This window comes from Rhinichthys klamathensis, unplaced genomic scaffold, assembly GCF_029890125.1.
Source record: "Rhinichthys klamathensis goyatoka isolate OS25496 unplaced genomic scaffold, OSU_Roscu_1.1 h1tg000679l_1, whole genome shotgun sequence".
NCBI classification, from domain to species: domain Eukaryota; kingdom Metazoa; phylum Chordata; class Actinopteri; order Cypriniformes; family Leuciscidae; genus Rhinichthys; species Rhinichthys klamathensis.
Window position 1 is genome coordinate 206,030 of NW_026607111.1, and position 24,084 is coordinate 230,113.

General features: G+C 41.9%; 2 protein-coding genes across 3 annotated transcripts in view; one reads left to right on the plus strand and one right to left on the minus strand.

Moving 5' to 3' along the window:
* Positions 1-22,288, minus strand: part of cicb (capicua transcriptional repressor b) — a 56,358-nt gene extending 34,070 nt beyond the window's left edge. The window contains exons 1-2 of one of the 2 annotated variants that reach the window (XM_056241848.1): positions 22,067-22,288; positions 1,526-5,391 (exon numbers count right to left, since the gene is read on the minus strand). In XM_056241848.1, coding sequence (XP_056097823.1) covers positions 1,526-5,288 — 3,763 coding nt within the window. In that variant the 5' untranslated portion in view covers positions 5,289-5,391; positions 22,067-22,288. Of the gene's footprint in view, positions 1-1,525; positions 5,392-21,525; positions 21,758-22,066 lie in introns of those variants that run through there. The other variant, XM_056241849.1, reaches the window with a different exon arrangement.
* The window catches only part of rabac1 (Rab acceptor 1 (prenylated)), a 197,104-nt gene that overhangs the window by 10,454 nt on the left and 162,566 nt on the right, over positions 1-24,084 (plus strand). The window lies entirely within an intron of this gene.

Sequence of the window (24,084 nt, forward strand, 5' to 3'; positions counted from 1 at the left end):
ACTGCTTTTCATCAGCAGAAACTACTCGTCATGTTAAAAATGTGGTTGGTGAAAAATACAGGGAAATGTAAAAACTGCTAAATAATATGAATATTTTTTAAAAATGAAGCAGAATCCTTTGTAACAATACAAAATATGTATACAAACATATTTCAAGCATATATATATTTTTTTTAAATAAAAATGTTAATAAAACAAAATAATTTTTAAATATAAATGGTAATTTTCAGTGCTTTCAAATAAAAATATCACAAAGAAAAAGATTTTGATATTACATTTGTAATTTAGTATAATGAGAAAACCGGTTAGGGCCAATAAACATACATCCTCTTTAAAACATATCCTTTTTATTGAGAAATATACTGTTAGCCAGTCATTATCGAGAAAACAAAAAAACTGACAGAGCTCAAATTATTTTTATGTAAAAGGAATAGTTTGTGGAGTGAAACAAGAAACTTGAAACTGCCATAGTCAATTATACAGATTAACGGTCATCATACAAAACATTTTGCAGAATGAGATGAAAAGCATTCTAGAAAGCCATGTTTTATACTGAATTGAATGAGAATGAATCTTTTAGAATATAGATATGTTTTTTTGTCACACACAGTTTTACATTGATCTTATACTATGGCATTGGTGAATGTTTGGCTCCGATTGGTTAAAAGGTCTTACTGGTTTTGGTTTTGAGGTGTTGATTAATCTTCAATTACTGCAATATTTTCAATAACTTTCCAAAAATGGAAATTCTGTCATCTTTTACTCACCCCTTTATCATTCCAAATCTGTATGACTTTCTTTCTTCTATGGAACATAAGACATTTTAAAGAATGTTGGTAACCAAGCATTTCTGGTTACCATTGACCTCCATTTTATGGACAAAGATATATATTTTTATGTTCTACAGAAGAAGGAAGGTCATACTGGATTGGAACAACATGAGGGTTAGCAAATAATGACAGAATTTACATTTTTAGCGAACTCTCTTTAAGTTCTCTCTTGCAGTTATTGAAGATTAATCAACATCTAAAAATCAAAACCAATCAGACCTTTTAACCAATCAGAAACAAACATTCACCATGCCATAGTATAAGAACAATGTAATACTGTGTGTGACTAAAAATATAACTAACAAAACACTTAATCAGTAAAATAGTTTTGCTACTGATAAGTTACATAACTTCAAGAAGAGCAATGTTAACTGTTTTCCATTAAACAATTATGACTAATGGCTTCACTACATTAATTTAATGATTTAAATCTGATATTTGTGGTAGTCTTTTAAAACACATTTTAAAAATGACATTCAATCTGTTTTAACATTTTGTGTGCATAGACAAAAGTTTTTTAATAATGGTGTATCTATATTCTCTAAATTGTTTCTATTTTTTTTTTTTTTATGAATCAGTTTGACATTGGATTTTTTCATGTGTTATCATGTAATTGAAGCAAAACAACATCTGTCCAGGGAATAACAACTTAATCTTTGGTGTTAGCATTAAATGTAAATATAGAATTATCTTACCAGTTCCAGGTCGCCCCATAATGATGTCTTTGCATGGCACAGGATGCAAGGTCTCGGTGGGAAGTATGAGTGGCAGCAGGGCAGTAGGAGCAGGGTGACAAGGGACAGGCTGTTGCAGCGTCACTTGGGCACTCTTATCTTGTCCCCCTCCATCACCCGCACCAATGAGACCAGGCCCTGGGACAAGGCTAGGCACTGATATGCAGGCTAAAGTGGCGCTGGATTGCGTAGGTAGACCTGCAGGGGTTGAATTTGGAATGGAAGAGGTAGTAGACACTAGAACAAGAGTTGAGGTGGGATTCTGCAGTAAGACAGATCCATTCGTGGAAGCAGCGTTAATTGGAACAGGAACCTGTAGTCCTGTCTCTAGATGTACACCAGTTTGGCTGTTTTCTGTGGAACTGGTCCTGTCCACCGCTGCAACTCTAGCCAGTGGGAGTTCTGTAAACTTTATTAAAGGAACCTCAGGATTTCTCACTATTACTGGAGAGTCTCTCAAAGGTTGCTGGGAGACTGCACATTGTGAACCAGATTCTAAGCCTAGGGGAGAAGCTGGTGGGGAAGAGGCAGTGGCTGAAGGCAGTCTTTGGGGGTGTGTGACAGTAGTGGTCTGAGGAGAGATAATGCAGAGATTTGTTACAAGGGAAGGGTCACGACAGCTTTGTTCCTGATCGGATTTGGCATATTCCTGCAACAGTGGAGTTGGGGGAGGAGGGGCATCTGTCCTGCGTTTGCCTGGGCTCATAGGTACAGTGAAGGTTAGACTGGTGTGGAAGGATGGCACAATACCAGACAGGTGTCTGTCTTTCTCCCTCTCTGTACCTCCTGTTCCATGTTTTGGGACACCACTGTTGGTACCACTTGGGTGTTTGTGGCGGCGAGGAGGCAAGACTGGAGAGGCAGTAATAGGACTAAAATTTGCAGGATGAAAGCCAAAAAGTGGTGATGCTGATGGGGAAGGTGTAGGTGAGAATGGGGACTGATTTGAAATTGGTGAGAATGAGGGTGTTACAGACCTTGAGCCCAGGGATACCAGCATAGTTGCAGCCTCACATTCATCAAAGTCAAAACGAGAGTAATCTTGAGGAACCAGTGAAGGCAAGCCAAGACGTGGACGAGAGTCAGTACCTCGACTGCTTGTCTCACTACTGTCGCGAGAAGTCTCATCCCAATCAAATTCACTGCTAGCACGACCCCGCAGATCTGAAGGGGTGACGGTCCCTGAGCTACTCTCTCCACCTCCTCCACTCCCTCTCTCTCCCACTGCTCCCTCCATTTCTTTGGTACGCATGGAGAGGTGACGAGAACAGTAGCCACGACGCTGAGACTCTTTCATGCAGCCTTCTCGTGAGCACAGGCGCCGCCACTGCTTTCCATTAAACTTCTTACGGATTCCATTAGGTGTACAAACCACATCGCCTTTCTTGTATTTCTGTTGGGCAACTGACAAAGGTGTCCTTGATCTTGAGGAAGAAGCAGAAGAAGAGGCAGAACTCCCTGGAATTGGGGTGGAGGTCTGTGAAGGTGTAGGAGTCTTTTCCAGAGGTGTCAGAGAACCCCTGGAGCTAGGGGAAGGAGGCACAGAGGGTGGCATAGGGTGAGAGATCCCTCCATCAGACCCTAAAATCGCAGGTGAAGGGGTTGGCCGTGGACTTCCTAAAGATGTCCCAGAGATGCCTCGCACCACTGTAATGGGACTTGGATACCCAGGAGGTTTGGAAAAAATTTGTCTGTGCTGATTAGGAGGACATGCTTTTGGTCCCCCTGAGACTAAGTGTCCTCCACCATCTCTGAGTGGTGCCATGTTGAGCCGCAAAACCTCCATGTCCACCTCTGGAGACTGCAATTGCTTTCGCTCGTGTTCTCTTTCTCTAACTATCTCTCTATTCCCAGTTCCCTCATCTTCCATCCTAGCTGATAGAGTAAACATATTGTTTGCTACCATCACAACTGCTGGTGAAGTGGAAGATGAAATATGTGTGCTTCCATAGTGATGAACCCCTGTGTGTGGAGATGGGAATCTGCAGTTCTCCCTGGGAGTACCTGCAGTTACCAAATCCATTCCCTCACTTAACTGACATAGTTCCCTCTCCACTTCTATCTCCTCTCTGTGCTCTCTCTCTTCTCGTTCCTTCTCTCTCATAACCCCATCCCATGGTGGAACAAGGAGGCGCAAGTTCTGGCGGGCAACGCATACAGTCTGTGAACTTAATGTCTGTTGCGTTTCTTCATTACTACACAACTCCTTCTCCTGCTCTAACTCCTCCTGCAAACGCACCATGTAGGGGCAAACTGAATGAGAGTCTACCTGAGCAACCACACCTTCTCTGTAGCACTCCCTACCATTATCTCCTCCATAAGGCACACAAACACGCGTCCCAACCTCCACAAGTTCATTTCCTGGGGGTGGGGCGTCTAATATGAGGTCAATGGGTTGGTGTGGGCGACTTACTAAAGTATGAAATGGATATGAGAGCAGTGTCCCTTCCCCATTAATCTGCAACTCTACATTCAGCTGCTCTCTACTGGACCCACGCACCACACCACAAATAAATACACATTCCTTGATAAGCTTCTCATCATCCTTTAAATTTGATCTTGGCCGTCTACGTGCTAGCACCCTTTGGTTTTTCAGTCCTTTAGCTAGTGCTTCTGCTATTGTTGCAGACCCTCTCTTCTCAGTTTGTGTGTGATTGGGGGACAGGAGAACAGACAGGGTTGAATTGTTGGACAGGTTGAATCTTCTTGACACTCTTACATGGTTAACTGAATTTAGCTGCACACAAGAGGGCTCAGGTACTTCCAGATCCACAGAATGTTCACTGGCTGTGTCTGTGGATGATGAGCGCACAGAACTTGGGGCTTGATCCCCATATCCATCTACTTCCACTGCTTGGATAACCTTTTCTTTTTCAGAAGGCACCTCACTTTTCAGCATATCACCTATAGTTCTATCTCCTTTTGGAGTTTCTGTGCTTGCTATTTTGCCCATTTCTCTCCTACTATTCTCACTATTGTCTAGATCAGAATATGCTTTAACCAAATCATTTCTGACCACAGGAGTAGTGCTCTGACAAATGGAGTTGTGTGGAGAACTTAGGTGATTGCTATGAAGAGTGAGTTGGGCTACAGGGATCGAACTGAAGGAAGAGGTACTGGAAGCTTGATGTTCATACATGTATTTCTTCTTGGGTACCCTGGCTTTAAAAGTGGCTGTTTTTCGACTGGAGGGTGTGGTGGAAGTGTGATTGGCACTGAAAGAGTTGCTTTTATTTAAACTGTTGGCTGTATTATTTGTGTTTTGTGTATTGCTAGGAGTGCTGTTTGCATGTTGGTTGCTAGCTTTACTGTTTGTGCTAGTAAAGTTTTGTGTGTTTGCGTTACAGATGTCTGTGCTATTACTGTGTAAATTTTCATGTGCATTGCTGGCTTTCTTGACTGAGTCTGTATTATCTGTTAAATTGTTAGTGTTAATGTTACTTGGGCTTTTTGCTTTATTCACAATTACTGCATTCTCTTCAGATTTTGATGTTTCCATTGTCCTTTCTCTTATTTGCTTATTTAATCCCTCGCTGTTTGAGATGTTGCTACTGTTGATGTGCTTGTCCTGAGAGCTATCTTCTTTGGATGGAGTGCATTTCTGGTGTGAAGGTGCAGGCGGTGTTGTTTGTGAATGTCCTTCAAGCTTGCCCACTCGTTTTCTTGCTCCTTTTGCTCTTGCCGATAAAGGTGAGCGTCCTCTCTGTTTCTTTGGTGGCCTCATCTTTTTTAGTTTGGCAAATATATATTTTTCCCCTTTTGTCGTTTTTCTCTTCTCCCTTTTAATAGGCTCTTTTGAGGTTTCTTTTATTTCTTCTCACAACAACCTGTAACAAGAAGGAAAAGAGTCAGAGAGAGAGAAAGATAAATAAACATTTCCTTTTTGTTAATACAAAGTGATTGGAAACATACTGCTCATAGTGTATGAATGTGACCAAACAGTAAAAGTAGTGATGTGTACACAAAAAGGTAAAAGACATCAAGTAATTTAATGTCTATCTTTAAGTAGATTTTTAGATAAGATTAAAATTATTTAAACAGAATACAGTGTAAAATGTGAGTGTGCTAAATTATAACACAGACAAACTTTACAGTTCACATGCAACAAAGAATATGGACAAGAGGAAACCTTCAGCAAAGGACACACTCTCTCCAGTACACCAAGTACTTTTCTGACAGTGAGGTTGGATGATCAAAGTACATTCATGTAAAGTTAAAAATACTTTGATTTAGATTTTTGTAAACAAATTAAACATAATAATTGTAGGACACACTGAAAGTCACACTGGGTGAAAGTCACATTTCAATCAGTGCCATTGTGAATAACAATTTTAGTCTTGATGCATTGTGATAGACACGTGACCTCCATGGTGTGCAGAAAAGATATTCAGTTTTTTTTTAGATATTTATTTTACTTTTCTGTTCTGTTCTTCTCGCTTAAAGAATATTAAAGAAAATAGTCCAACGCCGTGGTACAACGAGCACACTCGGGCCCTTAAGAGAGCAGCCAGAAAAATGGAGAGCAACTGGAAGAAAACAGAATTTTTTTAGATTTTTTTTGCATTTCATGGAAAGAGAGCATGATTGCGTTAAAAGGCCTCAAAAGGCCTTAAAAGCTGCTAGATCTGCTTATTTTTCAACCCTATTAGAAGAAAATAAACAAAACCCTAGGTATTTATTTGAAACAGTGGCTAAATCAACTGAAAATAAAGCTTCAATCCCAGACATTTCCAAGCAGCACAGCAGTAATGACTTAATGAACTTCTTTACTTACAAGATTGATAATATCAGGGAGAAAATTATAACTATGCAACCGTCTACTACAGTATCGCATCAGGCAGTGCATTGAAGTCTCCTTGAGGAAATTCATTCATTGCTATAGGAGAGGAAGAATTTTCCAAACTCGTTAAATCATCTAAATCGACAACATGTATGCTAGACCCTATACCGACTAAGTTATTAAAAAGAGATGCTTCAATCCAGAGGTCATAGATCCTCTTCTTTAATATCATTAATTCATCTTTGTCATTAGGATACGTACCAAAAACTTTAAGCTGGCTATGATTAAACCGCTTGTTAAAAAAACGCAACTTGATCCTTGTAATGACTCAGTGGGACGAGACTGATCCATATGCAACGAATTTGCAACTGATCCATATGCAACGAACAGAAAAGTCAGACAAAGGGTAACTCAGGATAATAATAATAATAGGAGGCAGGCTGAGACGTGAGTCGAACTGGGCAGGAGGTCGAGGGCTGGCAGTGAACCTTCAGTATCCAGTGACAGGCTTAGGGTCGAGGCAGGCGGCAGAGAATCAGAATCCGGGACGGGCTGCGGACAATCAGACAAGGTTAGTTCAGCGTGGGTCAGAGGAAACGGGTAGACTGAGGAACAGGAGAATTGCTCGGACATGCACACATAGAGAGGCAATACTTTGCAACGAATGCTCAGGGAATGAGGCAGATAAAGGCTGGGCAATGAGATATGATTCAGAACAGGTGAAGGTAATCAGAGCGCTAATGATGCATACTAAGGAGAAAGTAGAATTCAGGAGAGGGCGCTCGTGGCTGAGAAATGGTGGAATCAGAGAGACTGGATGCCTTAACTGGAGGTGAGTGTGAGCCAGGTTCCAGGTTTCCTCACTTCGACTCAGCCAGTCGTTTACTGCAGGGACATTAGTGGGCTCACCGGACCACGGAAACAGGGGTGGTTGGAAACCGAGGACGCATTGAAAGGGAGTCAAGCCTGTGGAGTGCTTACGGATGGAATTTTGAGCATACTCTGCCCACATCAGGTACCGGCTCCAGTCCCCTTGATGGAGTTGGCAGTAGGACCGGAGGAAGCGAGAGATCTCTTGATTGAGGCGTTCGACCTGACCATTAGCCTGCGGATGGTAGCCGGAGGTGAGGCTCACGTTAACTTGCAACTTTTGGAAGAATGTAGCCCAAACACGAGAGGTGAACTGAGACGATGTCCTTGGGTAAACCATAGAACCGGAATACCAGATTGCAGAGATGCTCCGTGGTCTGCAGGGCTGTGGGGAGCTTACTGAGAGGAATGAGGCGACATGCCTTAGAAAAGCGGTCAACTACAGTTAGAATGGTGGTGTGTCCGTCGGAGGGTGGTAGATCCGTAATAAAATTGATGGCTATATGGGACCAAGGTCGCTGTGGAATGGGTAGTGCATGAAGTAAACCAGCGGGCAAGAGACGGGATGACTTCTGGATGTTGCAGGTTTGGCAATGCTGTACGAACCGGCTGGCGTCCCGTGACAATGTTGACCACCAAAAGCGGTTCTGCAGGAGATGAATGGTGGCTGTGATGCCTGGGTGTCCTGAACTGGGAAGGGCATGGACCTGTTTCAACACCTTTTCGAGAAGGGCTTCGGGAACATGGATTCTCCCAGGAGGACAGTCTGGAGGGATCTCAGTGTTGGCATTGGCCAGCTCGAGTTCGGTCTCGATATCCCACTGAACGGGGCCGATAACCAGATCAGGGCTAAGGATGGTTTCTGGAGTCCAGATGGTACCCTCAGAGTCGAACTGGCGAGACAAGGAGTCTGCCTTGGTATTTTTGGAGCCCGGACGGTAGGTAACAGAAAATTGGAAACGAGAGAAGAACAAGGACCATCTGGCCTGACGGGGTTCAGCCTCTTAGCCGTGCGGAGATACTCCAGATTTTTATGGTCGGTGAGGACAACGAAAGGATGTGTAGAGCCCTCCAACCAGTGCCTCCATTCCTCCAACGCGGCCTTCATGGCCAGTAACTCACGGTCACCCACGTCATAATTTCTTTCCGCTGAGTTGAGCTTCCTGGAGTAAAAAGCGCAGGGGTACAACTTGGGAGGCGTTCCCTGACGCTGTGACAACACTGCGCCCAGGCCGGTATTCGAAGCATCCACCTCCACAACAAAGGGCGATTCTGGATCAGGATGCCGCAGAATGGGAGCTGAAGTGAAAGCTTGCTTGAGAAGACGAAAGGCCCGTGTAGCCTCTTCATTCCAGGGTAGACATGAGGTGCCTTTACGAACCAGTGCAGTCAAGGGTGCCGCCACTATGCTGAATCCTCTGATGAAACGGCGATAGAAGTTTGCAAACCCGAGGAAGCGTTGTAACTCCTTCAACGTAGTGGGCCGGGGCCAATCCACCACCGCCTTGACCTTGCCTTCGTCGATAGCTACGCCCCCATGACTGAAGATGTAGCCCAGGAAAGTCGTGGAGGTCTGGTGGAAATCGCACTTCTCAAACTTAGCGTAGAGCTGATTCCGGATGAGCCTCTGAAGAACCGCCCGGACGTGCTGAATGTGGTCTTCTAGTGACTCTGAGTAAATGAGAATGTCGTCAATGTAGACGATGACGTGGCGTTGGAGCATGTCCCGGAACACATCATTAATAAAGGACTGGAAAACAGCTGGACTGTTTGAAAGCCCGAAAGGCATGACCAGGTACTCATAGTGCCCAGTGCACGTAGAAAAGGCTGTCTTCCACTCATCTCCATCACGGATACGGACCAGGTTGTAAGCGCATCGCAGATCCAGTTTGGTATAATATCTTGCTGTACGAAGAAGCTCGAAAGCAGCGGGCACCAAGGGGAGTGGATAACGGAACTTGACCGTGCCGTCATTGAGCACTCTGTAATCGATACACGGACGGAGTCCTCCATCCTTCTTTTGGACGAAGAAGAAGCCGGCTGAAGCAGGAGAGGTGGAAGGACGAATAAACCCTTTGGCGAGCTCCTCCTCAATATATTTTTGCATGGCTTCGGTCTCGGGTTGGGAGAGCGGAAAAACACACCCTCTGGGTGGCGTGGAGCCTGGTAAGAGGTCGATTGCGCAATCATACGCACGATGGGGAGGTAACTTGGTAGCTTTGGATTTGCTGAAGGCCTCAGCCAGATCGTGGTACACGGAGGGCAGACGATTCATTACGGTGTCATCTGGGAGCTCTAGGATACTTCGTATGGTTAGGGGCTGGACAGTAGACAGGCAGTTGGAAGAACAGTTCTTTCCCCAGCGAACGATCTGACCGGACGTCCATTGCAGAAGCGGATCGTGCATACGGAGCCAGGGTAATCCTAGAATAACGGGAGTATGAGGAGCTTGAAGTATGTAAAATTGAATCGTCTCACAGTGTAATACACCAGTGCGCATGCGCAAATTCTGAGATAGATGAGTGACGCGGCCAGAGCCTAGCGGTCGCCCGTCGACAGCCTCGACAGAAAGGGGAGAAATGCAAGGAATTAGAGCCATCTCGTGGTGAATAGCAAAATCCTGAGACATGAAATTCCCAGCAGCACCAGAATCTATCAAAGCCGATGCTGTGACTATTTTGCCGTTAAAAGTAAATTCAATGGGAACAGTAATACATGAATGAGGGTTTAAACATTCAAACATTCAGGAGGTCGTTGAGGACAGGTTTGACGGAAATGACCAGCTTCACCGCAGTATAAGCACAGCCTTTGGGACCTACGTCGTTCCTTTTCCTCTTCAGTGAGCCGGGAGGCGTTAATTTGCATGGGTTCGCTGGAGTCGGTAGTCACGTGACTGTAATACCGGGGCAAGGGAAGGTTGCGTGAGGAGGTTGCTATACGGCGGCCAGGACAGCGCGAGCGCATCAGATTATCGATCTGGATGGCGAGATGGACGAACTGGTTGAAATCCTTTCCCTCGTTGCGGCAGGCCAGTTCCGCCTGTAACTCATGACTCAGACCCCGCCGAAAAATAACCTTCAGAGAGTCATCAGTCCAGTTAGTCTGAGCAGCTAACGTACGGAATTCAAGTGCATACTCAGCGGCAGAAGTCCGTCCCTGCGTGAGTTCCAGCAGAAGATCCTCCGCCCCCTTTCCTCCTTTGGAATGCTCGAAAACTGCTTGGAAGTCCCGAAGAAACTCGTCATATGAACGAAACGCAGAGCCATCCGTTCTCCACACAGCCGTGATCCAGTCCAGAGCGCGGCCAGTAAGCAGAGAGGAGACGAAGGAGATTTTACTGGCATCCGTTTGGTGAGGTGAGGGCTGTTGGTTAAAAAACAGAGAGCATTGAAGAATGAAGCCCTTGCACTTGCTTGGGTTCCCCTCAAACTTTTTAGGTAGTGCACGGCAGTCTGCAGCACAGGCGCTGGTGCGGGAGACGGGGAGGCAGGCGCTGACGAGGTTTGTAGGTTCTTCAAAGCTTTTACTAGTTCCTCTGTTACTGAGGTTAGTCGCGTTAGCTGATGATGATGAGAGGCCAGTTGAGAGGCTTGAGCGGTGAAAGCAGCGGATAACGCAGACATAGTTGCTGGATCTTCATTTGGCGAAGTATTCTGTAATGACTCAGTGGGACGAGACTGATCCATATGCAATGAATTTATTATACAGAAAAGTCAGACAAAAGGTAACTCAGGATAATAATAATAATAGGAGGCAGGCTGAGACGTGAGTCGAACCGGGCAGGAGGTCGAGGGCTGGCGAGGTCGAGATACTGATACCTTCAGTATCCAGGGACAGGCTTAGGGTCGAGGCAGGCGGCAAATAAACAGAATCAGGGACGGGCTGGAGGTTCGAGAGGCAGGCTGCGGACAATCAGACAAGGTTAGTTCAGCGTGGGTCAGAGGAAACGGGTTGACTGAGGAACAGGAGAATTGCTCGGACATGCACATATAGAGAGGCAATACTTTGCAAAGAACGCTCAGAGAACGAGGCAGATAAAGGCTGGGCAATGAGATATGATTCAGAACAGGTGAAGGTAATCAGAGCGCTAATGATGTATACTAAGGAGAAAGTATGCAAAGCACTAGAATTCAGGAGAGGGCGCTCGTGGCTGAGAAATGGTGGAATCAGGGAGACTGGACACCGTAACAATCCTACAGAATTAGTCAATTACAGGCCGAATCTACCTTTTCTGTCAAAGATACTACAAAAGGCAGTATCCTCACAACTATGTCCCTTTCTAGAAAGAAATGGTATCTGCGAGGATTTCCAGTCAGGATTTAGACCGTACCTTAGCACTGAGACAGCTCTCATTAGAGTCACAAATGATTTGCTCTTATTATCCGATCGTGGTTCTATCTCTCTATTAGTGCTACTCAATCTTAGTGCTGCATTTGATACCATCGACCACAACATTCTTTTAAATAGACTCGAAAATTATGTTGGCATTAGTGGAATTGCATTAGCATGGTTTAAATCATTCTTATCTGATCGTTATCTGTTTGTAGCAGTAAATGAAGAGATCAAAAGTTCAGTATGGCGTACCCAAGGCTCAGTACTAGGACCGTTGCTGTTCACTCTGTACATGCTACCCTTAGGAGATATCATTAGGAAGCATGGCATTAGTTTTCACTGTTATGCTGATGATACTCAGCTCTATATTTCTTCACACCCTGACGAAACTTACCAATTCACAAAATTAATGGAATGCATAGCTGATATAAAAAACTGGATGACTAGAAATTTCCTACTCCTTAATTCTGAAAAAACAGAGATTCTAATTATTGGACAAAAAACCTCCTCACGTAAAAACCTAGAATACTGTCTAACACTTGATGGCTGCTCTGTCAAGTCATCGGTTAGGAACCTGGGTGTGCTCTTTGAAACCAATCTTTCATTTGAAAGTCACGTGTCTAGTATCTGTAAAACCGCATTTTTCCATCTTAAAAATATATCTAAATTACATCATATGCTCTCAATGACAAATGCAGAACAATTAGTTCATGACATCAAGGCTAGATTATTGTAATGTTATTATGGGTGGTTGCCCTACACGCTTAATAAACAAACTACAGCTGGTCAAAAACGCAGCAGCTTGAGTTCTTATCCAGAACCAGGAAGTATGACCATATTAGCCCGGTTCTATCAACACTGCATTGGCTCCCTATTAAACATTAGGGCTGGGTATCGATTCAGATGTTCAAATTCGATTCGATTTCGATTCACAAGCTCACAGTTCGATTCGATTTCGATTCTCGATTCGATTCTCGATTCGACTATAATGAATATAGATGTAATACAAATCTCAGTCTAAATATCAGTTATCATTTTTTAGACAATTTTTTATTACATTGATCTCACCTAAATGTTTGTTTTTACAATGGGGTAATTTTTTTGTTAAGAGTTTATGCAACACATGGAAGCTTGATTTCAATCTTTGAATTAAATTGAAAAAAGTAGCACAAATAAATACAATAGAATAGCCCTAAAGACACAAATAAAGAGACATAAAAAGAAAAGTTTTTGGGTAGGTCAGAAATACTACAGAAACTGAATAAAGTAATCCAATGTAAAATAACACTGGATAGTCTTTTAGTCCTGACTGAATTAAATACATAGGCTATTAATTCTGATTCCTTACAATTAATGCTATATTATGTTGTTTTGACAACAAAATTAATAACAGACACATTTGGCTGCGTTCACTTTAAGAACTAGTGCACGGATCCATTAATGTTTCATTATACTGTCTGTCACACGCGTTTTATGCTTATTTAAGACATAACCGACTGTCTTTACGAGGTTACTCACCAAGACCAGAGTTTTGACATCATTTTGCGTGTTTTTAACTGTTAAAGCGATATAATCCACGAAAAAGAACTTTTGTTACTGGCGAGCTGTTTGTGAGACGGATTTAGGCTTTACTGTATGTGTGCACACATTGAAAAACATGCGCGAGTGCGCGAGCACAGGATAGTTTAAAATTGCTTGAATGTTTTAAAACTTAAAGTCGTGAAAATGATAAACGTTAGTTACGATGCAATGCTGGCCCGATTGTGCAAGTGAATCATGTCCCGACTCCTAAACACGAGTGTGTATCGACGCCTGCAGCGCTTGACGCTTGCCTTATGCAGAGTGAGAAGACGCAGCACCGCGAGCCCTGAATATGGAAAAAATCGATTCGTGGCCGTTGAGAATCGATTTTGAATTGACCACATTTTAAAAAACGATTAATCGAAAAATCGATTTTTTTGCCCAGCCCTATTAAACATTGTATAAATTTTAAAATATTGCTGATTACGTACAAAGCACTAAATGGTTTAGCTCCCCAGTACTTGAGTGAGCTCTTAACGCATTATATTCCTTCACGTCTATTGCGATCTCAAAACTCCGGCCAGTTGATATACCATCATTCATTTCATTTTGGCTCCTGCGATGGGTGGGGGGGGCGTCCCATCCCTGTGCGTTGAGCCGACCAGATGAACCAGTTGTTTCCAGTGCTGACGGTCTTGTGCCAGCTCCTCTGCATCCTCCACAGCAACCCCATGTTGTTGGAGGTCGCTCGCAAGGACGTCGAGCCATCGGGTGCGGGGTTTACCTCGTGGTCGTCTCCAGCCTGCGGCCCTCGGATCAAACTGGAGAATGGCTCTCGTCGGATGGTCAGGAGGGAGACGGAGGACATGGCCGAGCCAGCGGGTGCGACGTTGCGCAGCCAGGCAGGATGCTCTGGGCTGGCACGTGCGGGCTCTAAGCACTTGATTGGAAACCCGCTGGGGCCACCTGATGTTCTCGATGGTCCTGAGGGCCCTGCTATCAAAGCCATCTAATCTCGCAGTCAGTGTCTTATTTAAGGGCCAAGTCTCCGAGCCATAAAGCAGGATGGAGAGTACTGCCGAGTTGTAAATCCGGAGCTTCGTCTTGCGTGAGATGGTCTGATGCCGCCAGAGTGGTTTCCAGAGAGACTGCAGGGCTGACGCAGCCAGGGCTCTTCTGCGGGTAATCTCTGGTTTTAGCTCCCCGTTGTCTGTCACTAAGGATCCCAGATACACAAAGCTCTTGACAGGCTCTACAATGTGATTGCCAAGCCGCAGGGAAGTTGGATGAGGTCCGTCACCGACATACATGAACTTGGTTTTTGTCCAGCTCACCTGAAGGCCAAGCTTCTCAGCCTCTTCGCTGTATATGCCCAGAGCATCTCTCAGCTGGTTGTAGGACGTGCTGAGCAGGATGGTGTCGTCAGCATACTCCAGGTCAGTCAGGTGGTAACTGCCGAAGGACACTCTGGGGACCCGCTCACACACCCTAGACATCAGATGGTCAATGATGCAGTTGAAGAGGTCAGGAGCAGCCACGCAGCCCTGGCGAACGCCACTGGAGATGGAAAACCAGTCTGAGTCTTTGCCTTTGCTTGAATATCAAAATCGACTGCTGGCGGTAGATCCTTTTCCTATTTAGCACCTAAACTTTGGAATAGTCTTCCTAACATTGTCCGGGAAGCAGGCACACTCTGTCAGTTTAAATCTAGATTAAAAACACATCTCTTCAACCTGGTATACACATAGAACACTATACATTCCTATTATTCAAATCAGTTAAATTATTATTAGGCTGCATAAATTAGGTCAGCCGGAACCGTTAACACTTCCTATAACACCTGATGTACTCGCTACATCATAAAAAGAATGGCATCTACCCTAATTTTAGTCTTTCTGTTTATTCCGAGGTTAACTGTAATCAGCCGGACCCAGGCCGTATCCAGATCAGATGGTGGACTTGCGCCTAGACACGACCACAACGCATCCCTGAAGTGCCAGCCTCATCAGCCCCATGAAGGCCTCATGGACACCTCAACAAACTCGTCTCCATACCGGCGTGATGACTCCGACCTCCAACCTGATGGAACTGGATAAATATTGTGAATGTTTCGATCCAATCTGACTTCTGACCTATAATGCAGCCTGAATCATAATCATACACTGTTCATTCGTTGGCCAGAGGAGAACTGGCCCCCTGACTGAGCCTGGGTTCTCACAAGGTTTTTTTTAATGGAGTTTTGGTTCCTTGCCACTGAGCCTTTTTCCCCTTTCTTTCTTCACCATTGGCTTTTGGCTTGCTTAGTTGGGGACATTTCATTTTATATTTAACATCATTTTTCTATTATTACTGTGAAGCTGCTTTGAAACAATCTGTATTGTAAAAAGCGCTATATAAATAAAGGTGACTTGACACAGTACTGTAAATTTCCATGTCATATAGGGGAAACACTTAAAAAAGTATTTATAATGTTGTTTCATTTTATGTTAAATTTATAGGTAAAGGTCAGTGTTATAGCTTTTTAAATTCAAGGTTATAGGTTTCCATTGAAGGCACAAAAAAATCAGATTTTTTATATATAGAATTTTAGCAAATGCACATAAAAATAATAACAAATGTATAATTTGGACATTACAAAAAAATATTCATCCACTGTCGTCACTGTCAGGGACAAAGTCACAAGGGCCCAGAAGAAAAATATAGCTACGACCACATCAGTAGGAAAAACACAAATATCATATCTGTTTTTAAATTTGGTACAATGTGGATTTTCTGAGTGGCATGTATTAGCTGACACGCCTAAAAAACTTAAAATGCTTGACAAAAACAGAACACTCCGTTGATATTTTAAATAAATAGTCAATAAATAAATTAAAATATGTGTTTATCGTTTCAAAGTAAATGTTTCAAAAACATACAAAAAACATTCTACAGAATAGAAAAAAAGAGTTAAATTATGTGTCCATATTTGTCCCTGATGTGCCTGGATTGTGCCTGATGAAGACCTGAGGGTCGAAACGTTGCTTTTTAATAAATTATTTTGGAGCGGTAATTTTCAGTGTGCGGACTTCACACTTCTTTATTTGTTTATATTACTTAGTTGTCCTGCACCTGAGCCCAATTTGGGTGTTTGGGATGTGCACACCATTTTTGTATTTTTTGACTTTCCATATTTGTCCCACCCATTTATTAAATATGGTAGGATTAAAAATTCATCAACGTATGTAAAAAAAAAAAAAAAAAATGTTTAATTACAATCACATGCAGTCACATTTAAATTAATCAAGATAACCGGATTTGATGGCATATGATGGCAGTTTAAGCCCTGGATCTGCTGCATTAGGCAAGACCGATGTTACTCTTAATCATGTTGGCTGCCGAAAACAAATTCCTTAAATATGTTGTCTTGAGTGTATTCAAATAAAAAAAATATCAATTTGACGTCAGTAGACCTGCATGCTTTCCAAATTCCCGCTCTAAATAACGATGATTATAACTTGTCAAGAATGCTTCGTATGGGTTGTAAATATTGTAGTATGCCCTATAATGTGAAATCAGAAATGCCAAAATTAACAAACATGCACATGCTGTGAGGGGGATCCATAGCACCCTTCTGCGTACTACAGACTGGGATACTGTGGGCACCCGAGTGTGTGTGTGGTTCTTCTCCCGTACCCACCACATCACATACACACACAAAACAGACATATTTAGCATCTGCTGTCACGCTGCAATACACAAACCATGGGGAAAATCAGGCTCGAAAATCAGCAAGAAAAAAAACACACAAACATTTCGCTCGTCTACACATAAAATGCATTTTATAGCAGTCTTCCTTTACCAACCAGTCCTTATGCATTCGTACACACAAACACGTGTGTGAAATCACACTCCTCTACACTCAGTTTCTCACTCTCTCTACTATCCCACACTCCCGCCCACTCACAAAAAATGTGCAAAAAGACACTCCCACACAAACAAAACACACACAGGATTTTCCTGTGAGAGATGGCTTTAAAAGGAGAATTGGGGAATTCTTTGAGTCATTCCAAGAGACACCCCACCCACTGTTCCTAGTGACCTTAAACTGTTTATTTGCAATGGAGAGAGATTTCCTTCCTCGTCACTACATGGAATATTATACAGAAAACAATGTTATTAAGCTTAACTCAAAATTCAGTATCCAATTATAAACAATCTATCTTTGAAGTTTGAACATTCAGACAGTGAATTTGTGAGACAGTTGAAATGGTTAGTTCAGAGTATGACTGTGACAGCATATTATTTGGGGATTTTTAAAAAAACATTATTTAAAAAAAAAGGATAGTTTTTAATTACTTATGCATATCAGAACACAATGTATGAGTCAGATACCAACTGTCAACAAATTAAGCCAAACAATAGAGTAAATTCCACAATTTTTTTCTTTCCTCAGTCTAATTTTATATCATGTTTTCCCCTTGTATTCCCACTGATAAAGGAGTCAGAAAGTCCTGGCAATGTTAAAACAACAAGGAATGTGTGAGTGTAGATGAGTAACCAGTGTCTTTTGGGACGTCAAAAAGAAAGAAAATAATGGCACAAAATTCTAAGGGCCAGACCTGATTCATAAACTAAAACAGTTCAAATGAAACGCACTAAGAATCTGCTAATTTAAAAAAAAAATAAAAAGCCTATATGTGGTAATAAACTTGTAAACTACATGATCAATCTTCAAAAAGGAAGTTACCACAAATGTTTGCTGTTCTCACTAGCAACATATCCCAATTTCACCTCAAAAGACTGCTTTATTACACATTTCAAGAACAAAATTCACAATAAATTATATAATAATATAAATCATGGTGTAAATCATGTAAAATAGTTGGTTGTGTACTAAAATATTATTTTAGAAGTTTATATTCAGGTAGAGTCACCCAACTATGCATATAATTTCAATTAAATGATATATTCATATTAATAAAACATTAATTAAAACAACTGATGGGATTCACAACATTCATGTTAATAAATATTGTTTTTAAAAGTGAAAGCATAACTGGAATATCCCAAGCAATAAAGCTATTGTATAGTGTAAGGTATGACAATCTTTTACAATAAACTCTGAACATGCTGTGTCTCACTTGTCCTTGGTCTATTAATATATGATAAGGGAAGTTGTTGACATCAACTAATGTCGAACCAACATAACCCCTTAAGTTTGGGTATAATTTAGTATATTTACGATTTTTCAATTTCTTGTTTTATGGCTGACAGAATTCATGCCATGCCCATGATCAGAAATTTATCACAGCAGTCTGAAATATAGCATGATCATATATATTCCTCTCAACTGTGAAGCTTAAGCATGTTGTTAAAAAGTGTTGCTATGATTGCATAAATTCAGAGAACACTGCAGCTTCTAGAAATTCCTGCTCAGGAAACTGAAAACCCCATGGATGATGTCAAACTGCACAACCTACAATCTTGGAAACATGTGACCTTGAACAATCCACAAAATCACTATTTAGCCAAAGATTTATGTCTTTTGAATTTGAACCACTGATAAATTAGCAGGAAATTACATTTGATAATTTAATCACTATCATCTCAGGCCTATAGCTTCCTTAGTTGGTATTTCACATAGAAGAATTTTTTTTTTTTTTTTAAATCTGCTGCTTTTCAAATCTGTATAGAATGGACAACTTACCAAGTTGAGAGTGATACAAGAACCAGTACCACTGCAGCAAATGACGTTTTATATTCCTTTAACATCATTCAACTGTCAAAAAACTGGAGCAATAATATAAAGTTCCTAAAAAAAAAAAAAAAAGATATATCTAAATATATATATATATATATATACATATTTTAAAGGAACTTATATAAAAAAGTGGTACAGTGGTATATATATATAGGCATCCCAAAACTTCTAAATCAAAATTTCTAGATAAAAATATTCAGATGTGCTCATTTCTAGGTAAATGGGAAAAAGTACAGACTATATTGAAATAATAATTATCAAGTATCCAAAAATTATTTAAAATTATATTATATAGGACCAACTCTAAATAACGCAGGAAATACAAACGGAAAACTCTAACATGAGACCACAGCAATCTGTGATATCCATCTAGCCTATATGTTTAATTATAAGTAGACAGGTTAACGTATTTTGAAAATAATTATATTACAAATGAGATACTATATAGGTAAAAACATTCATATTTAATTTGTGCAACAATATGCCAAACGGCACGCACACACTCTAATCCTAGGTCCACTTCCTGTGACTGTGACAGCTCTGACTCTTATGTATGTGACTAGTACAGCTGGTCGAATGAAGTCTCAGGATTTTAAATATTAGCATGATACCTGTATTAAAGGTCTAACTAAAGCAAGAAAAACTGACGTCAGCCATATGACAGAAGTCCAATCCAAGCACACACTCTAACCGGAGTGTTTTCAGCTGAAACGTTGCTGTGTTATAAGGGTCTATGTGAACATTGTTGTAAAACCTGCGATCCTTATCCTTAGGCCAACAACAGTATTCATTACAACCTTAATCCACTTCAAAACAACAGAAACATATGCTTGACTTAAATTGATAAATGGACAAGATACATTCAGCCGTCACTGAACTACTACCTTGATCCTAAAAGGTCAAATGATTTATTTCAGAATTAACAATGTATATTTCCCCTTTATAAGGCTCTACGAAGCCATTTGTTTTTCCTTCTCAATTACAGTCATTATTCAGAGGCTATACATTTATTAAGGTGAATCAAATGAGCCAGAACATATTTCAGTTCACACAGATTAAAATGTGATAGTATAAATTTAATATCGAGCTTTAATACACAATGATTAATACTTACTGATATTGCACAATTAGCCTATTAATAAAAATAAAAATCTAAGCCTAGATATACTGTGCGTCACACACCAATACCGAGCACAAACACGCAAGATCACACATACACACTCCTCACGGTGGACCAGCAGTCAATAAAGCAACTGTTTGCTCAAATGAACATACAACCGTGCATCATCTATACACTCTTTGCCCTCAGGGGTCAATAAAGCACCTATCTATATATTCGAACCGATGTGAGACAGGGTAACAGAAAAGGGGGACACAGACTCACACACAGTGGTGATGCCAGTATGCCAGCCTGTCACAATACTCGGATTTAATTGAAGAATAAGTCTTACAGTGCGTCGCTCCAGCGCAGTGTTACGAAGCAAAATAATGCAGATTACCAAATAAAAACAGCAACAAAAACCACCCACGACAGTGCCATACACCACAATATGTGCAATTGTCAAGTCGACGATCTGCCCACTCCACAAAACACATTATCAACACTCATTTTGTGCTCATTCACAGATTGTTCTGCAAATGTGCATTCTGGGGCATACAGGAGGGTGCAGGGCTGCAGCAGTGCAGTGCCGTGCAGCTCAGGGGCATGCATGGGTGCTATGACTTCCTTCCTCCAAAAAAGCGTGACCATCTCCAACTGTATTACCTGCTTTATTTGGACTATTTAAAGTGGGTCACCAAAGGAGGTGTTACAGTCACACACATGAAACAGTAAAAACATGGAGAAACTCAAGAGACGACAGACACAGGGGCATCAGGGACACATGCCACGCTCTTTGAAAAATCAGCAGTCGAGCAGTTTACACTCCAAAAATACCCTGCAAAAGAGTTCAAACACTTTCAAATCAGTAGCTAAACATAATTATTACACTTAAACATGTAGTGCGTACTGTATGGATGCTGAAGCAGTACATGTAGTGAGTGACGGAGAAGCAAGGCTGTCCAAAACAACATCCCATAAACACTCCACCACCATCAGTCAGACATGGAAGCATTTCACTCATTTATCCACCATGACCAAAAGTGGCACACACCTAACATTACTAAAAGCGTACATAGTGGCACATATGACCTGATGAAAAATGAGTTGACGGATGGTTTTAATGCAGGCAAACAGAGCCATCATTATGGACACACTCCTTAACACCAGAGTGCATTATATTTACGTGCATCTCTTAAAATGGCAAAATCTCAGAATAACAGTGTAACATGAAGCCACTTGTATCAACAAGACTCTATTCAAGGAGGCCCGTGTGGACTGAATTGTACTTTTTAAAAAATATATTACAATATTAATTGACTACAAAACTGTTGTTCGGATTAAAGGCTGTTTTATAATTCTATAAGGGTGTATTCCGAAATGTATGGACTGTGTGGTGAGCCGCTGGAATAATGCATAACAATAAAAAGCATATACCGTCAGAGTGCGCACGGAAGCCGCCGGTGGTAGTACTAGTACTCGCAGCGCTTCGCAATGTCACGGCACGGGAGTACTATGCCAAGGACTCGAAACAGCTAAATTAGACAAGAAGGGCCTTTTGAGAGAGAGAGAGTAAAAGAAAGATTTAAAATGTGTTCAAACAGACTCGTACTTACGTGCACACTACGCAAAGGTTGTTCATGTTTATAAGGACGTACGTGCAGCAAAAGTTGCAAATTATCCACCTTTAAGAGCCGTCCTGGTAATGAGCCGATGACAGCGCGTAGTAAGTCCGAGTAATAGTGTCAGATACGGAGTGAACTATTAATTTGTTTGTTTTTACATTGGCGCCGTGACGTTGTTACTCGCTAGTACTGTAGTGCTTCCTCGAGCGTAATCCTGCCAGTGTGTAACGCAGTGCATGAGTGCCAGTCTGCTCTGTTCAAGTTGCTCAAACTCCTGCCATTCAGTCAAAACAATTCGGAAAGGAGTAACTTATTGAATCAATCAAAAGCTTGGTTTGAACGCTGTCTTTAAAACATTTGACGAAGTTTAACTCTGCATCCCCACCCCCTCCCTTCTTCTGGCTCTGGGTCCTTCCTTGATATTTTAGTGAGCTGGTTTGTTCTCCATTTGTCTTTGCACACAACAGTCATGTCTAAAAAACGGATTGCCATTAGTATTAGCGGTGGGTTCTTTTGAGTAATAACTACTTACCAAAACAAGCAGAAATATTTAGGAGGTAACCGATGAATTTACGGTGCAAATTCCAGATGGGCTCTGTCCTTTCGTCTGAAGTGGCGTGCAACGTCCATACATGTCTTCTGTCTGTCGGGAATTTTACTTTATATCGGTCCTCCGTAAAACATCTTTGCCCCCCTCCCAACAGCAACTCAGACAGGGATTAAAAACTATACGAATCCCTTTTCCACTACAGTCACAAAATGGTGAATGAACCACTAACAGCTGGCCAGCCTGGCCAATCAGCGCGCACTGACAGATACAGTAGCCTATGGATGAGACAGCACAAATTCAGAGGCGTTTCTCATTGGCTTATTCTATTTGATTGGCAGGTACTTTGGGTCAATCGCAATGAGGCTAGATAGCAAGCCGGCGCTCGCTCCAAAAGTTACAGTATCCAATAAGAGCGCTGGGAACCATAGGAACAGGGTGTGGGCGGGCACAAGGGAGGTGTTCAAGAAGCGCTGGCCAATAACGCGATACGAGTCTCCGCTACCTAAATAAAGGTGCGTGTTTACCACAAGCGACAGCGCTACACATCACTTTAAAATCAATAGTTTTCTCAATCTCCTGAATTGCAAAAGATGTTTTTAATTTGATCAGCTCGGTTTTTTTTTTTATTATTCATTTTTAATACCGTTTGCAAATGAAACAAATTTAGTCGTCAATCAAGTTCTGAGGATGAAATAGAAAGGCAAAATCACTCAATTGATTGGTTTAATCACAATAACGTTCCTCTTGTGCGGGTCTCTGACTAACCGTTTCACTTTCACACTACTATGAATACGGGATGGACATGGACACTGTTGACGCTCTCGCTCTCGATTTTTTTTCTACTCTGCCTCTCTTTTCTCTCAGCAACAGCCCCTCACCTCGTGTGCGAGAGCCAATAGTTGCGCCGTATTGCTCTGTCTCTAACGTATGTGCCGTTGTGCCCCGCCCCATCCATACAACCCTTGCAGAGTTTTGGAGGTGACGTCATCGTACCGCAGTGCGATTGGCCAGAAGGGCTGCCTCGACGAGCCAATGATCAAACTCAGCGATGAAGTCATCAAGCATGTTGCCACCAGCTGGATGGAAGGGGCGTGGCCTGACGGACTCGCCTAACCCCATGCTTGATGCGTAGTAGGACAACATACTAGCGACTGATGAATGTGACATAAGCCATTTTTAAAACACGTAGGAAAATTAGAATACTTAAAAAAATCTCGTTGAAATATAAATACCGATTTTAATCTTTTTTTCAAACGGTTCGGTTTAGTTAAATATAGAACGTCATATTCAGACACATGGACGCTTGAAGCGTACAACTACATTCAAAGAATGGATGTTCGTTGTGAATTTCCTTCGAGAAGCAAATAAGTCGTTACATAATCGCTGTTGTAGACAGAATCAAGTACAAGCGCCATCCTGAAATGTTAAGGCAATGTACAGCGACCTCTCTCGGTGTTATGTCGAAATGCACAAAGCTATCAACATACGTGCACGCGACACAGTGTGGTAGATGTATTCAAATGACTAAGGTAAAGTTCTTTACGGCACATTTTTCTAGACATTTTCACTGATAAAAATTTAAATAGATGATTGAAAATAAAAGCACTTTTTGCAGTACTCAAGTATCTTAAAGTGCCATTTTCCTTCATTAGCAATTCTTCTCCCCAGAGAACTGCCCCTTTGACCTGATCCCCACCATGATGATGACCCCTTTATTTTGGCTCTGCAATGCTGTCAATCAGCTGTCATTCATCTATCCCTCTTTCCCACACTCCCACTGTGCCTCAGGGAACCGCATTCATTTCTCTAGCTCCCTGAAATGCAGACAACAACTGAGGTGAGTGATGAAGTAAAAGGGAGAGGACAGACAGAGAACGTGACAAAATAAAACATGACAGAGTGATGAGATGAACCAGAGGCAGAAATATGATTACACTTTCATTTGGAACACACAACGGGTCGATTGGAAGTATAATTGAACGTACTGCATGTTAAATCAG